We start from the raw sequence: 15,948 nt of genomic DNA, 5'->3' as shown, positions 1-15,948 counted from the left end.
TACTCAGTGTTACTGTACACATACAGGTCCTCTCCCAGACTTACTTAGGCAAGATGGAGACACAACATGTCAATTAAAAAAAAAAAGGCTGTGTCCAGGCATCACAGGGTATCTGTGCATGCCAAACAAAATAGAATGAATGCTTCTCTCTCTGTGCTGGAAGAACATGTAACAAACAAAGGGCAATCACACAGGGCAGGTGGCACAGCTGTTTTGCCCAGGAAAGAGAGGAGCAGGGGGAAGGCCAAGCAAGACAGGTGAGTTTGGCCCTGTCCTGCTTCCTTTGGTGGCTATGTGCTCTGGGTAAGTGGGGGTTTGGTGAGGCTACTCAGAGCATTTGCCAAGCAACTACATCTTAATTTACTGCTAAGCACCTTACACAGGCACCACCCTAGAGTACTGCAGGGGGACTGCAATCTTAGTCACTGAAGCAAAAGACAAGCTAAATTAATAAAATCTTTAAAAACTAACATGTTAAATTCAATGTGCCAGCCAAATTCCAAAAAGAAACAATGTTATTGGCCAAAGCACAATATATGTGATTACCTGCTCAGGGGCAGAGAAGTCCCTAATTCAGACTGATACAATCCAAAGGGGTTGTAGCTAATGCTCGTCTGAAAAAGAAATGTGAAATAAACAGCCTAATATCACAAATGGAAAAGGCAAATCAGGCAACTCTTTTTCTTCTAGATACTCCTAAAAAATTACAGCTATTAAACTGAAAAAAAAAAAAAACAAAACACCCTACCTCAGTGGTTTCCACTTGTTCCAACTAATTCAGGCAATAGCAGAAGAAAATATATTTTAGCCCATTTTATGACTGACTTTTTTGTTTGTTCTGTGATATCAAAGAAATTACCTAGTTGCACCATACAAAATATAGGTACAACAAAAGTAAGGTGTGCTGGGGTCTGGAAACATGCCAAGTGACACAAGGTTTGTGGACAAAGATACAAGAGGTTACACAAGAAATAAGATCACTTTGCATTTTATCAGTCTTCTGGAAGAAATTGATGAGTCTTTGTATGGAATTGCTCTGACAGACAAGAAAATAAGTCAAAGGTGGTAGAAAAAAGCAGGCTACAAATAGTCTCTGTTTCCCAAACAACTAGAGGCTTTTTTCCCCATCCCAAGAGAACTGGCAGAACAGAAGGAAGGACTGTATTTCCTAGGATCCAGACTATTTGTAATGGAAAGGAATGTCAATTACAGCATAGAATATCCTAACTAATAAACCATTTTGAAAGGCAGCAGTCCACAGCGATCTCCCAGCAATCGCCAATGACAGCAAGACCATGAGCAGAGAATAAGACAATCAGAGCTCTCCCTGCCATCACCATTCCAGCTTCACTGCTGTTTTTGTTACCACCATAATGCCATTTGCATTGTCTGGCTAAACTCATGCCTTACCATGAGAGGTTACACAATTTCCTATTGAGCCAGCCTTTCAGTCCAGGAGATTTTCCTTATTGCAATGTTTCCGTGGAAGCTGGCTGACTACAAGGCACCAGCTCTTCTCCCTGCTTCCAGCAGCTAAATCTAATTTAAAGATGCTAAAAATAAAAAAGGCTTACATGTAACAGTACTGTTCAGAAAACAAGAGGCTGTATTTCCTGCAGGGAGAGCATTTAATCAGCAGTGAGATGAACAAAGGTACAATACAATAATTGTTTCACTAGTATTTCTGCCATTTGCAAACTTTCTAGCAGTACCTACCCCACTATCAAAACATTTTGAGAAGTCTTTCCTCATTGAATATTGAGACAGCAAGTATAGGAAACATAACATGGAGAAATCCCAAGTCTTTGGGCATCCAATTTAGCTATTGCCCCAGCTATTGACCTCCCATACTGGACACCCAAGACTATTTAGAGTCATTTACAAATTCTATGATGGGATCAAAAACAAGTACAACAGGAAAATAAAACATTAATTTGGTAATATGGAAAATTTTCCTTAAATATATACAGGATGTATATAAAATCTTTTTTCTTCTCTGCAAAGCACTTCACATTGATATTCCCACTAGTATACATCTCCTGTATGATCTCAGAGTCTCATCTTAACCAAATATCAAAAAGAAGTGTCTTGTAGCCTATATTAGGAAATATTCACCTCCATGAAGGAGCAGGGAGACAGCAAGTGTGGGAACCTGAAAATCCTACTCAGAGAAAGGATCTCCCATCCCAAAACCTCCCCAGAAAACGACACTATAAGCCAAAGCTGATAACATGGATTTTATTTAACAACGTATGTGAGGTAGAAAGAAATAGAAAACAGAGAGGGAGCAGTGGAGAAATCAAGTAGAAAATAGTCACCACCTGTGGATCCAGTGATATTCTGTTGGTCCTTCTTCACCCTGGGCTTCTTAGTGGTGGGGCTACCAAGGTCATTCAAAACATTTTGCTATTTATACATCCTAGCAAACAAAGGAATTAATTTGACTACACAGTTCTCTTATTCTGTTGGCTAAATTATTTCCTCACCTCTAAGGCTAATAAGTGCCTTAGAGGTGCTTATTCTTTCTCTTCTTTTGAGCTGGTGGGCTGTGAGTTGGTGGTTGCAATGTGCTCCTGCCAGAATTATCTTTTAGGGAATGTGAGCTGATTTCAGCACAGTTGCTGAGTTGGCTGTCCTTGAGGCTTGTAAATCCAACATTATTTGTGCCCATTACCAGTGATAGATTCTTCTCCCCAAGCTTTTCTAACACGTCCCTTGGTCTGAGATAACACCTGGACAATAGCATCCCCTTTATCTTATCTCAAGTTCCCACTGTGGTGACTTATCTTACAGTCCAAGCTCCAGGTATCCAGCCATGGTGGTTTGGATAGGAAAAAGTGCGTGAGATCAGAGGGAAAATGAGATAAAAGGCATCTATAAATCAGCATTTAGTTCATACACTGGTCTGGCCACACCCTGCACCTGATCAGCACAGTCTGTCCCACCTTGTCATTAAACTCCATTGCCAACTCTTCTCATGGGTGAGGGGCTCTCTCCTCCATGGAGTTGTGAGCAAACAGAAATCCAAGTGCAGTAACTGGGGAAAGACCATGGGACATCAGGGCTGATGCATCAAGATGGCAATGCCTGGAGAGACAGAGAGTGAGCATTTGTGTGGGTGCGTGTCAGTGTGTGATCACGACTGAACACCAAGCCAGACCAGCCAGCAAGAAGGAGATGCTCAGGAAGCCAGTGCTGGTGTGGCCATAGGTGTGATCCAGGTAACCAGAGGGGACAGCAGAGGACCAGGAGCTCCAAACCGGCTCCTGGAGAAAGCCATCTACATCTGTGTGTCTGTCTGTGAGGCAACTGGGAGGCAAGAGGATCCCAGGCCAGCTACTGGGCAGACTGGAAGTCTAGGACCAGCTGCTACAGAGTGATCCATATTGGCTTATATGTCCATATAGTTATATATTTTATACTAATGGGCTTTCATCCTTCCCCAGAGAGGGGAAGAGGATGAGGCCATTGATACACCTTGTTTCTGCCCAAATGCTGCATTTTCTTTCTGTGTCAGTCTGTGTGTCTGCTCATGGGTAATAGGTATAGATGTATTGCTTGCACGTGTGCCTCTTGGGAATGTGTGCTCAGCCTTGCTGTTGCTCATTCTGAGGAAATGGAGCTGTAGCAGGAACACCTCTACTGGCCTACAGGATTCTGCAGCACAGCCAGCACCTTTTGTGGAGATGTATACCATTTCCTAGATCTTGAACAATGTTCTTCAGCGGCAAACGTACTTTTTCCAACATCACAGAAAAAAGAAATTAAAGATGAACAGAATAGGAAAAAAACCCCCTCATTTAAGAGCTCATGACACCTCCCTAATAGCAACCCACTAAACGAAATCTGTAACAGAACTAACACTATTTAAAATTCTTGCTAAGTGCGTGGGTTCATTCATGCCTGAAACACTAACTTACTGCCCATGACATCAATACAAAATCTCAGATCTAGATTTTCACTGAAGTTCTAAACAATCAAGCGATACACACCAGCAGGTGTTTCAGCAACTGTAACTCACAATAAAAAGCAAATCATGACATCCAGTCACTTAGTTAAAGAGCTGTGGTTCATAGCTCTCATTAAAGTGTTCACAGGGGAGTACAGACAGTAAAATGACTGGTAAGAATCAGTTTCTCTCTAAACAGCAGCAGTCTGACTCTTCCTCACAAGGGGAGGCAGAGGGGCAGGCACTGATCTCTTCTCTTTGACCACCAGCAACAGGATCTGAGAGAATGGCCTGAAGCTGTCAGGGAAGGTGCAGATTGGATATCAGGAAAAGGTTCTTCATCCAGTGGGTGGCTGGGTACTGGAACAGACTCCCCAGGGAAGTGGACACAGCAGCAGAGCTCAAGAAGCATTTGGAAAATACTCTCAGGCACATGGTATAATTCTTGGGGCTGTCATGTGTAGGACCAGGAGTCAGACTCAATGATCCTTGTGGGTCTCTTCCAACTCAAGATATTCTGTGATTCTAGGATAAATGGGATCAATGGCTATCTACAAGGCACCAGTTTAACATCCTTGACACACATGATCTTTAGAGACATTGGTTAACCCCCCCAATACATGTCTGAGGAAGTCTTCATCACACAGTACCCCCACAGTATCAGGCATATGCATTTCAGGCATAAATCATTGCATCTCATACTTCCAGGCTAGGTAAAGGGCTGTTTTCCCAAAGCCTCTCTTAAAAGGCAGCAGCAGTGCTACCTGAAGGGCCCCCAGCCAAAGCCAGACAAGGCGCCTCTGCAGAAGCTCGGGGAGAAGAGAGGTCTCCATGGCAACAGGGGCCCCAGCAATCTCACAACCCCTCTTCTTCATCCTTTCCTCAAACTCAATTTTTCTTCCAAAGAGAATTGCTTAGCAGTTCAACTGAACACACACAAAAAACAAAAGCATAACATCTCTTCCATGTTGACTTTACCAAGACAAGGAGAAGATCAGTTTCAGGGGCAGAGGGAGACTGGGAAATGCTCATGAAAAGGGGCAAGCCTGTCCTACAGGACACTGGGAAGGCAGCAGAGGTTCACTTTGCACACCTCTTTCAAAGCACATAATTTTCCTTCAAAACATGGCTGGAAACCAGGAGGTAACCAATCTAACCCATGACTTTCCAAAAAGCACTATAACCACTGAAATAGAGTTGAAACTTTAGCAGAGCATCCTCAGCCTTTCCAGTTAAATTTCCTGCTGTACAGGACAGATTTAGGAAGCTGAAAGAGCAAGTAACATAGAGCCTAATTCCCCAAACCTCAAATAAGGCACTGATCTAAAATGTCTGGGAAAGCTTCCTGGATTTGGGATTATGTGGGATACAGCTAGTAAAAAATGCATAGAAAGTAAGATGCATATTCAGTCTGGGGAGTAGACATCAGCACTGAAGACATTTCCTTTCTCATTGTAAATTGCATCAATTTTGTGCGTGTGGATTTTTTTCCTAAATGACTGACAAAAATTATTTTTTTAAAGAAGAAATTCAGTTTTATATAACATGGAAATTGTGAACATACCCAGTCTCAGGAACAAATGTTGATTCTCAGACCCTGGAAATATGAAAAGAACAGAAACTCCAAACCAGGAAATTTCAGTTAGATATATGGAAGAATAAACTGTGAGGGTGGTGAGACACTGGAACAGATTGCCCAGGGAAGTTGTGGATGCCGTGTTCCTGGAAGTGTTCAGGGCTAGGTTGGATGGGGCATTGAGCAGCCTGCTCTAACTAAGGGTATCCCTGCCCATGGCAGGGGTGATAGAATGAGATGACCTTTAAGGTCCCTTCCAACCCAAACACTTTCACAATATAATTCTACAATGGGATATAATCTCACCTAAATCTGACATGACATGAGCATTCAGTTAAAATTGTCAGTAAAAACACAACTCATAAGCTCCTCCACTTATCTGCTGCGACTTTATGTGCAGAACTAAGTAAACCATGGGAAAACCATGTTCAGAGAGAGAGCCCACATCCTCATCTGCCTCAAAACTCTTATTTCTGGTCTTCCTTTCCCTTTTCCTGAGTAGGTGCTATTGTCCTCTGCATTTCACCCATTATTTTTATCTCCCTTTCCAACAAAGCTCACTGTGCACACTGGTTCCAAGAGCTCTTTGGAGACCCTCTTCATTTCCAAGATCTCACCCTACTGCTCGCACTCAACTGAAAGAGGCTGCAGCCACCTCTAGCGACCTCTCCCCACCAAAACTCAGAAGTGATACACTCTCTTTCTTCTTTCAAAGCTAAAGTAATAATTAGTCTATGCATACTGATTCCTTCTAATGGCAAGAGAAAAATACACCTTGCAGATCAGTATTGCTGTACTCCTATATTCACCGCAAAACTGATCTCAGGAATCTTCTTTGATAAAAAGAAAGCTATTAAAACTTTAGTCACTTGGAAAGGGAGCCCTATGTCATTCCAAGCTTAAAATAAAGAAAAAGAAAAAAAAATTTGACTCATCCTTGCCTTCAGCAGATATAATGAAACACTCAAAACAGCACTGTTCTGTCATATCACAGTGAGAACTAACACAAGAATTTATCCTAGTGTCCCAAGTCTTCCCACAGTACTCAAACAGAGGTCTTAAATGGGAGAAGAGAAAAGAAAACCATAACAGGCATCTCTCCCACAGCTGAAAACATTCTTGTGCACAGCAGGGACCTAAATTAAATTCACAACGCCAACTGCAATTCTTCCCTCTTGCAGGACCTGCACCTCTCCATGCTGTACGCTCCTGCTAAAGTCAGACCCCTGCAATCATTAGCAAGACTGGGTGAGTCATATAGGTTTGCTCCATTTCAAGCTGAATTTTTTTCCTTTAAAAGGGTAATTAATGCTGTTTTATCAATAGCAAAGTGCCTTGGGCATGCACTGATGATGTGAAATGCACAAGCAGCACATCCACCCAAACCAGAAAGGATTCAAACCCACACATCCTACCCCTGAGGGGCGTGACCCCCTCTCAGGCTTTAGGGAGAAGGACTGTCTCATCCACCTACTGAAGGGCTGCCCCTCTGCAAAGAGGAACCTGGGACTCACCAGAGCAAAGAACTGCTGTTCTGCAGCTTAACTGGGGGGCTCACATGATGGAGAAAAGAGCTGGATGCCACTCACGCTCCAAGGACCATGGCAGAGATAAAATGACAATTAACAGTGTTTCTGGAAGCATTAAGTGTGAGGCAAATACCCAGTTGTTATCCCTGGCTGATGCAGAGATACTGTCCAGTGTGTGAACATCCAAAACTCCTGGCACATATGAGATGTTGCTTTCTTTCCATTCAGTAAAAAAGAAATAGTAGCACATTCATTGGGTTGATATGGGAAGACATTTTTAAAGACTCCAAAGTTCTCAGCTGTTATGATACTGTGTATCATCAATGTTTTAAATTAGCACTTCAGGGACACAGGGAGACTAGTAGCAAAGGGTACTAGTTTCAAAAAAATAGTTTAGATTGGTTTCCATCACTGTAAATGCATAAGGCCCACTGCTAACATTTGTCATTGGACTAGTGCACTTTCATAATTAAAAAAGTATATTATTTCCTCCCCTGTTTAGCTCTTTGACAGGCCTGGAAAAGTTATTGATCTGGAAGTTTCATCAGCCTCCCAGCCATCCAATCAGCAAATAAACCCCTTGTGACATTTTGAAATGTTTTCTCCATGTCTTGAAAACAAATTGCAGGAGGGCCAAACCATAACTTACATTAATCTTGCAAAATTTGTACCTATGGTATTTTTTGGTTGGTTGGTTGGTTTTTAAGAACTCCTAGCTGCTGAAGGAGGACTACATGATAATGTCTGTTTTCTTCTTCAAATAATTTTGGAGGATCCACGCTCACGAAACAAAATCTGGACATATGACTCAAATTTATTCTCTGTAAGGTTCAAAACCCAAAAAAAAGGGAAAGAATTAAAATTCTGAATTTCCTCATCTAGTCTTGTTATTTTAGGAGACTGTTTGCTGGCTATTGTTTTGTGCCAGGTACTACCCAACAAACAAAAAACCACAGAGTACCTATGATAGTAAGAGTATCCTTTCCCCACAATATATGCTAAGAAGAAAAAAAAGCAAGAACCATGAGAACCATGAGGATTATCTCCATTGCACAGAGGAATAGTCGATGCCAAAAAACTCAGTGATTTACAGTAAGAGCCAGTAAGAGCATCATTGACTGGGACTCAACACTGTTCCATGGCTATGCTTATCATCTTCTTAAAACTTATTTAAGGAATATTACATGTTACCAAAAGGATATAGATATTAGAATTTATTACCATGACCACAAAAATGGACTTAACCATTAGTCAGGATCAGGAAAATCCAAAAGATCCAAAACAAATTCTTGATAAAATGAGCCAATGACCATCAGCAAATTCCCGATTAACTCCCTTAAGAAAAGCTGGGTGCTTTCTCAATCAAGCCCTGTGTGTAAAGCCTTGAATGATTAAGGTAGTAGTGACATTTTACTGAAATCCAGCTTACTTATCTCCCAAACAGTGCTAACTTGACTCACCATAAGGTTTATTTTGCCTTGGATTTTTGTTTTGGAATTTTTTTCTTTTTTTTTTTTTTGCTAATAAATGTGCACATATTCCTAACAAAATTTGGTGTAAGCATCGAGAAAGCAAATGTACACACATTCGTAAAATTATATAGCAATACCTTACAACCACATATGATTCAAATGACAACACATATGATCCTACTGTAAAGCAAGATTGCACATGGTTATACATATTTACAGTATAAAGTACTCCTAAAGGATTTATTCAAAATCTGGGGGACACAAATGCCAAATTATTGCAGAGTGAAGCATAAATTCAGCAAAACTTGTTTTAAAACACTCCACACCCTTGTTTATGTTAAAGAGAACAGATCCCATTCCAGCTGAAAATAAACATGTCATGAACCCATGTAAATTTTGCCCGTTTAAATTCTAGTAGAGAAGGTTACTAAGTAATACATACATCCAATGTAGAAGTTCTTATCCATGACGAATACATTTTATGGCAACACCTTTTACACATCAAAACCTACAAGGAACTTTAAATCATACACCTGAGGACCAGAAATGCAGCAAGAAGAGTCACGAAGGCAGCCAGTGATGCTAGGCACCTTTTGGTCCGCAGTCCCTGACCACAAGGATTTAAAACAAAAATAAAATAAAATCAACCGAGAACTCCAGCAACTCTCACTCACCCAGCAAAGAGCCCACAAAGATGATAACCTGCACGGTGGTGGTGAAGTGCCGGTAGCTCTGCTCCTCGCCGTGCTCCTCGCTCTTCACGGCGCCCGCCTCGCTGACATTCCCGCCCTGCCACACCATCTGCCCGGCCGAGGCGCTGCCCGTCTCCAGAGCTCCGGTGACAGCCTGGGACGGGGCATGGTCGCTTTCATTCACCAGCACCCAGCTTCTGTCGTACCCCATGGCGAGGTTCCGCCTTCCTTGCTGCCCCCTAATAACACAGGTTGTCCAGCCCTTGTCTTTAGTGAATGCACGGAGCCCACAGGCAAACAGACGCTTCTGAGGATAAAGCCCGGTCTCTGCCTCTCGGAGGCATCTTCACCACATTCCTGTGTCCCGAGAAGCAGGGCTGGCTGTTCGCGTTGTCACCTAGTAAGTCATGACAGCCAGTAAACAAAAACAGAAAACAAGCCAGGCTTCTGCTTCCGATCAGCTGTGCCATAGTTTTTGCTTCACCCCGCCACAGGTCTCCTCAGCATGTTTTACCGCAATATGCGAGAGAGAAGGAATCGCGGTCCCCAGAATCACACCCCGCACCGCGGCTCATCCTCCCTCCGCTGCCGAGGGTCGCGGCGCGGCCGCCGCGCACACGCTCGCACACGCTCCCTGCACAGAAAAACCGGCCTTCAAAACTGGGGAGGCACCAACACTGTCCCCTCACTGCACTCTCGGCGTTGGCTCTGGCTTTGCTCACAGCCCTGAGAGAGGAAGAGCACGGCTTTCCCCGTGGCACACCGGCTCCCGCTCTCTCCTCTGCTCCTGCCCGCTCCGCCCGTGCGAGACACGGCTCCCTCCCGTCTCTGCTGGCTCTGCGCGGCGCCGGACGCCGCGGAGACCCTCGCACAGCGTCCAGAGAGGCCCGCGACTGCTCAGGGGCTGCCCCTGCGCTCCCGCTGTCCCTCGGGGGAAATGAGCTGGGCTTTGGATCGCCAGGCGGGGGGCGCTCGAGCGATCCTACGATCCCTGCTCGCCCCGCGCTGAGCGCGGCTGGCAGCGGCAGCCCTGCTCCTTCGTGCTCCCACATCCCGGCGCCGAGCCGCTGCGGCCCCGCACCGCCAAATCCTGCGGCCATCCCGAGCCGGGGGAAGCAGGAGCCGCCGGCTCGCCGCGCTCCCCAGGGCGGGCGCGCCGCCATCACGTAACGCGGCCGCGGCGCTCGGCGGCGCCGCCATTTCGCTCGGGGGCTGTGGGAGCGGGCGGGCGCCTTTTAAACCGCTGTTTTGAAACAGGTCTCTAATTCTGCTGACAGACTGTCAAAACACGGTGCTGGGTTCTAGATACGCATGTTACTTGTTAAAATAGAGTTTTTCTCTAAATGTATAATTTTCCAGAAAAGCTCTTAAGTGGTCGTAATAAGGGCATTGATTCTACAGATGATGTCCATCCATATAGTGCATACACATTTGCCTTTAATTTGGAGACTAGTGATAGTTAAAAATTAAGCCAGAAAGGTTTTTTCAGCCACTGGCTGCCAGTCTGGAAGTGCCCCGGGAAGAGGAGCTATCCATGTGCTCAGCCCTGGCAGAGCAAGGCTTCCTCAGGCACCCCAGGCCCATGAGATGTGTTCCAGTAGCATCCGCCTGGTGTCCTGCAATGTGAACTTCAGTGATCCAGGACAGAGCTGGGTGCTGTGCCATGGGTTCAAAGACATTTGCTGACCACAGGGATAGGGGACTGCCATTGCCCCATCCCACCACAGATCCTGGAGGCTGTTGGCCAAGCCTCTGCTTGTACCTCCATGTGTTTGGGCCCAGCCATTTGCAGCCTCCTCTCATTCCTCTAGGAGTTCACTGCTCCAGCCACTTGTCTAGTAATTCACATCTCTGACTCACTTATTGTGGCCTCAGACTCACTCACCCTCCTACCTTTTCCTCTCACCCATAACTCATTCACTTTGTCCACCTAGTCCCTTCTTCCCCCACTTTCTAAGCAATAATCAGCAGCTTTCACCATGCTTTCCCCTTACCTTTCCTTTTCTGAACAAGCTTCTTCCTCCTTTTTGCCTGCAGCATTCTTGTGGCCAATGTCTGTAACCAGAGTCTGACCTCAGTCCCTTACCTCCCAGTCACCTACAAGGTGCTTTTCCTCACACAGCCATCCTTTTCTTCAGTTCCTCCATCAGTATGAAATGATGACCAAGGAGCAAGACAAGAGTTAATGCTTACTATCTACAGCCTACACTGTGTATCCTCTGCATTGTCTTTGCACAGATCTGCATAGTCAAGAAAGATTGAGCTGGCTAAAGCCAAGCTGGCCCTGTGGTCATAGGATGGTCCAGGTTTGAATTAGGAATGGAACAGAAGTAAATTGCACAACTGGAACTTTGAAGGACACCATGGCCAAAGAAGAAATCTTTGTCTGATTAAAAGTCATTTAAATATTAAAATGCTCATATCTGCATATGCTAATAAGCTTAATGAAGTACATGCTACCACATAAATTACTGTATTACTCTACACTCTGCTTAGACCATTCTATAGGTAATGTAGGAGGGGATCAGATTGCACAGTATGTAAGGAGGGCAGACGTGTTAGGACTGCACAGTATGTAAGAAGAAAGACCCTTAAAGACCTCAGAGACAGTTCTCAGGCTACTCTCCTCTCCCTCCATCCAAGTGGAGATGCTGTCTTGATAAGCGGGTACCTGCTATTATTATTATTATTATTATTACCCAAGTTAACACAATGTTATCATTAGAACTCTATCATAGCTTGTGCATTTATTCAGACTATTTCTGTTGCTTCAATAAATCACATTATTTGTAAATCTGTGCTCATAGAAGTTCCCATCGAACACGACCATGTCATGCCAATTTGATTATAATCAGAAGAAGCCCAGCTGCATGCAGCCCCTCTGATCTCTGAAGACTGGCTGGAATGCAAGAGGTTTTATTTTCTGCCAAATTTCTTACTCTTAATACTCAGAACCTTTTCTCTCCCTCCTGCACTTCATAGGAAGATTGACTTCCCCTCACCATGCACATGGGGAAGTGAAAGCACATTCTCACAAATCATTTAAATTTTATTTGCTAGAATTAAACTTTAATGTTGTTGTGGGAGAGAATTTTAAATTTTGCCTTAAATCTTGGAAGTGAAGCTTCTGTCCAGATGCAGTCTGGCACATGTTTGAGGCAGGTGTATTCCATCGTATTCCAGTAAATCTGTGCTGAGCATGTGAAGACTCCCTGCAGTAATGTAATTTGGTTCGGTTCATGCAGGTTTTCAGAAGGTTAGCTAGCAAAGCCACAGCACTGAAAAAGGTTGTCTCTTCCTCATCAAATTTTCACACTCCTGCTGGAGTACAAGACTTTTAAAAACAAATTCTGAGAATGTTTTTATGATTGTGTTATTTTACTCTAGCTTTCTTCTTAGAAACAATGAATCATTATAGAAGTAATTAAGGGAAAAAATAGTTTGAGGTAGACATCTGGTCTAGAGCACTTCATCTTAACTGGCTAAAATTTTGCCAAGTCACAAAGTAGGGGAAAGTCAGGCAGCTTTAAAAGGCATGTTGTTATCTGGCCCACCCACTGCTATACAGTGTAACAGGGGAGAAATTTCCCACGTGGTGGGCTGTGTTCCCCACACCACATGCTTGGGAAGTACAAACCCATAATTATTGTTAGAGGAAATTTTGCTGACATTTCTTAATTACTTACTGCATCACCGAGGCATTCTTGCTGTGTATTTGTGTGGGAGAGAAGATGAATCTGTGGCCTGGTCACTTTTATTTCCAGTCTTTAATGCAGGGAAACTTTTTATTTATTATATACAAATTGATAATGAGCATACCCAACTGTACCAGAAGAAACTCCAGTGATCAGTTACAGTGCCCCAGGTCACAGATGACTGAGCAAAAGGATGTCTCTGTTGTTGCTAGATAAACACTAAACAGCTTTGGTCTGTTTCCAGACCACTTCCCACCAAAAAGCAGATGAGATAGAAAGACCCTGCCACTAAAGACACATTCCAGGAATGGTGAGGAACAAAGACCAGCATCACAACAGTGATACAATTTAACACTTAGTTTTCGTTTGATACTAACGACACTATTTAAGTGCAACTGAATGATAAAGTATGCGTGGAACAAAGTTTCAATTTCAGAGGTACAAATTGAGGGCTATAGAAACCAATCATTAGTGTAAATGAGTGGTTTCTTTATAACAAAAAACTCTGTACCCAAAGGTCAGGGAATAAAGTCAAAGTCACCAAAACTACATTCCTATATCTGGGTGCGTGGTAGCAACCTGCAGACTACTGTAACTTTTTTTTTTTTTGTTGTTGGCTGGGAATTACTCACTTAATAGATAAGCTTGTATGTATGAATTTATTTGGGGTTTCTTTGTGAAGATCCCAAAACTTTAAAGACTCCCTCTTGTGGCAGGCCTTTTCAGTAGTTACCGTGTGAAGGGACCGAAGGAAAGCACATTTTCTTCTCTGGTTGTCACTGCTCCTCTGACAGCCCCCAGCTGCCTCTCTCTGGCAGGTCCCACCAAGGACACCCGGCCTCCCTGTTTTGTTTGCAGTTCAACCAAAGACTGTTCTCCCTCCACCTGCTATTACTCACTACAGCAGCTGTCGGTGGGAGCCTTTCTACAGTTTTCACGGGAACTTGTACCCTGCCCCAGCTCTACATGAAATCTATACTGAAATTCGTGGTTATTTTTTCCCTTTTATGACTCTTTCTCAAGAGGGTCATAACAAAGAGTTTAAAAAAAATCTACACAGTATCCAACTGTCTTTGCTGTGTATCTCTGTAATGCAGATATACCTGGAGGCCTATCCTGTGGCAGCTCATTAGAAGAGGTTCTTCACCCAGAGGGTGGTTGGTCTGGAACAGGTTCCCAGGGACGTGGCAGTGGCACCGAGTCTCCCAGAGTCTGGACAGTGCTCTTAGTCACACTGTTTCGTGTAGGGAGTCCCGTGCGGAGCAGGGCCTTGCACTCGGTGATCCTTGTGGCTCCGTTCCACCTCGGCACGTTCCTGCGGACGAAGCACCGGGCCCCACGCGGCGCCGGCAGCCCCGGCCCGCGGCTCCTCCTCCTCGTGCCGCCGCGGCGGAGGCGGTGCCGGGCCGCGCTCCGGCTCCGGTCCCAGGGCGGCAGCGCGGGCCCCGCCATGGCCGCTGCGCGCTCCCGCCGGCAGCGCTGACATGGCCCGGGCCAGCGGCGGGCGGCAGCTGCCGGCGGAGCTCGCTGCGGAGCCGCCGGAGAGTTACCAGCTGCGGCAGGAGAACGAGCTCCAGGTGCTGGAGTCCATTTACGGGCAGGACTTCCAGGACCTGCGGCAGAGCCAGGCCTGGAAGGTAGCGAGCGGGGTCCGCGCACAGCGCGCCGGGCGCGGGGCGGAGGCGCAGCGGGCCGGGCCGGGCCGGGCCGGTGGGGGTTCGGTGCGGAGCGGGGCCGGACGGCGGCGGGGGCGCGGCCGCCACTGCCTCGCTGGGGCCGCTCCGTGTCTTCCTTGCCTGACGTGTCGCGGCTCTCGCTGCCTGCCCGTGGTCCTTCCCTCAGCCCTGCAACCGGCCACCTTTGCGATGGATTCTCGAGATAAAAGCGCTCGCTCTATAATCAGTGCTGTGCTCATAAATTGCATTTAAAGTAATTATCAGGCTTTTAAATAATGCCTCAATTCATTCCTTAATCTACTAATTACATACCTGCTCAGTTAATTAATCTCATCGGTATACCTGGCAATGTTTACATAGTTATTATATGCTGTGGTTTTGTCACAGTGCACCTATTTCCATGATAATAGTTTTGCTTTCATTTTTATAGGTGTGGGGTTTTTTTAATTACAGCTAGTTAATGCTCAGGCCTGGTACTCACGACTCTGTTCCATTTGTCTTTTGTGTCCCCATCAAATTGATATTTCCTTTCCAGCTGTGTCCATGATACTGTTTTCCCGTATCGGGAGATAATGGTCCCTGTTCTGTTGCACACGTTCACTTTTACTGTTGTTTCTTTTTGCATTCTTTTGTCTTGAATGTCTGCTATATATCCCCTGCTTTCTTTTGTGCTAGAGGCTTGAACTTAAATGTTTTGCAGCAACTTGTGACTTCTCTTCTTATGAAGATTGATGAGAACATTCTCAGTAATTTGCTGGGTTTCCAGAAGTGTTCACTCTGTATTGAAGGTCATACCTGATATCCTCTTCCTGTGAGATGTTCTCCTCCTTGCTAGAAAAGCAAAGGGGATAGTTACCATCTGTTGCTGTATTTGTTATTCCATGTGGTCTTACTTCCCTCCCTGTTTTTCATGTACTAAGGGCTGGGTTGTTTTGTTGTTGTTTTTTGTTGTTTGTTTTTAAACCTAATTGAAAAGAAAAAGTTGGGAATACTTACTTATATGGGCGTATTTTACTTTTCTGATTTTGAGTGGGTGATTTGAACAGGGTAGGGATGGGGAAGGCAATGCTTGTTAAAATTCTGGTTTATGGCAAAACACTAAGAACAATTACAGAAAAAAAAAATACTGTCCATTGGTTTGGCCACGTAAGGTGTATATTGGTAAGGTCTGCTGCCATGTTGGAAAACAAAATAATGCCTGAGTTAGTAATCTAAACACTAAAGAAAAATGCTGTCCTTACAATGAATGCTTTAATTTGTGATATAAATAACCTGTGTTAAGTTTATTTATTTTTTTTCTACTGCTGTCTTACAGTAAGCAGAACAAAAGTTTTATTGTAGAACCTCATTTTTGCTCAG

General features: G+C 44.5%; 2 protein-coding genes across 3 annotated transcripts in view; one reads left to right on the top strand and one right to left on the bottom strand.

Annotated features, from left to right (window-relative positions):
• GPR176 (G protein-coupled receptor 176) overlaps positions 1-14,082 on the bottom strand; it is a 34,318-nt gene extending 20,236 nt beyond the window's left edge. Inside the window, exons 1-2 of one of the 2 annotated variants that reach the window (XM_058807941.1) lie at positions 14,017-14,082; positions 9,201-9,615 (exon numbers count right to left, since the gene is read on the bottom strand). In XM_058807941.1, the coding sequence (XP_058663924.1) occupies positions 9,201-9,429 (229 nt within the window). In that variant the 5' untranslated portion in view covers positions 9,430-9,615; positions 14,017-14,082. Of the gene's footprint in view, positions 1-9,200; positions 9,720-14,016 lie in introns of those variants that run through there. The other variant, XM_058807940.1, reaches the window with a different exon arrangement.
• Positions 14,083-14,324: 242 nt separating this feature from the next.
• EIF2AK4 (eukaryotic translation initiation factor 2 alpha kinase 4) overlaps positions 14,325-15,948 on the top strand; it is a 38,869-nt gene continuing 37,245 nt past the window's right edge. Inside the window, exon 1 of the mRNA XM_058807939.1 lies at positions 14,325-14,550. Within this exon, the coding sequence (XP_058663922.1) occupies positions 14,398-14,550 (153 nt within the window). The 5' untranslated portion in view covers positions 14,325-14,397. The remainder of the gene's footprint in view (positions 14,551-15,948) is intronic.

The sequence above is a fragment of the Ammospiza caudacuta genome, chromosome 6 (genome assembly GCF_027887145.1).
Source record: "Ammospiza caudacuta isolate bAmmCau1 chromosome 6, bAmmCau1.pri, whole genome shotgun sequence".
Taxonomy (NCBI): domain Eukaryota; kingdom Metazoa; phylum Chordata; class Aves; order Passeriformes; family Passerellidae; genus Ammospiza; species Ammospiza caudacuta.
Note: the sequence above shows the minus strand (reverse complement) of the source record. Positions and strands in the feature narration are given on the sequence as shown.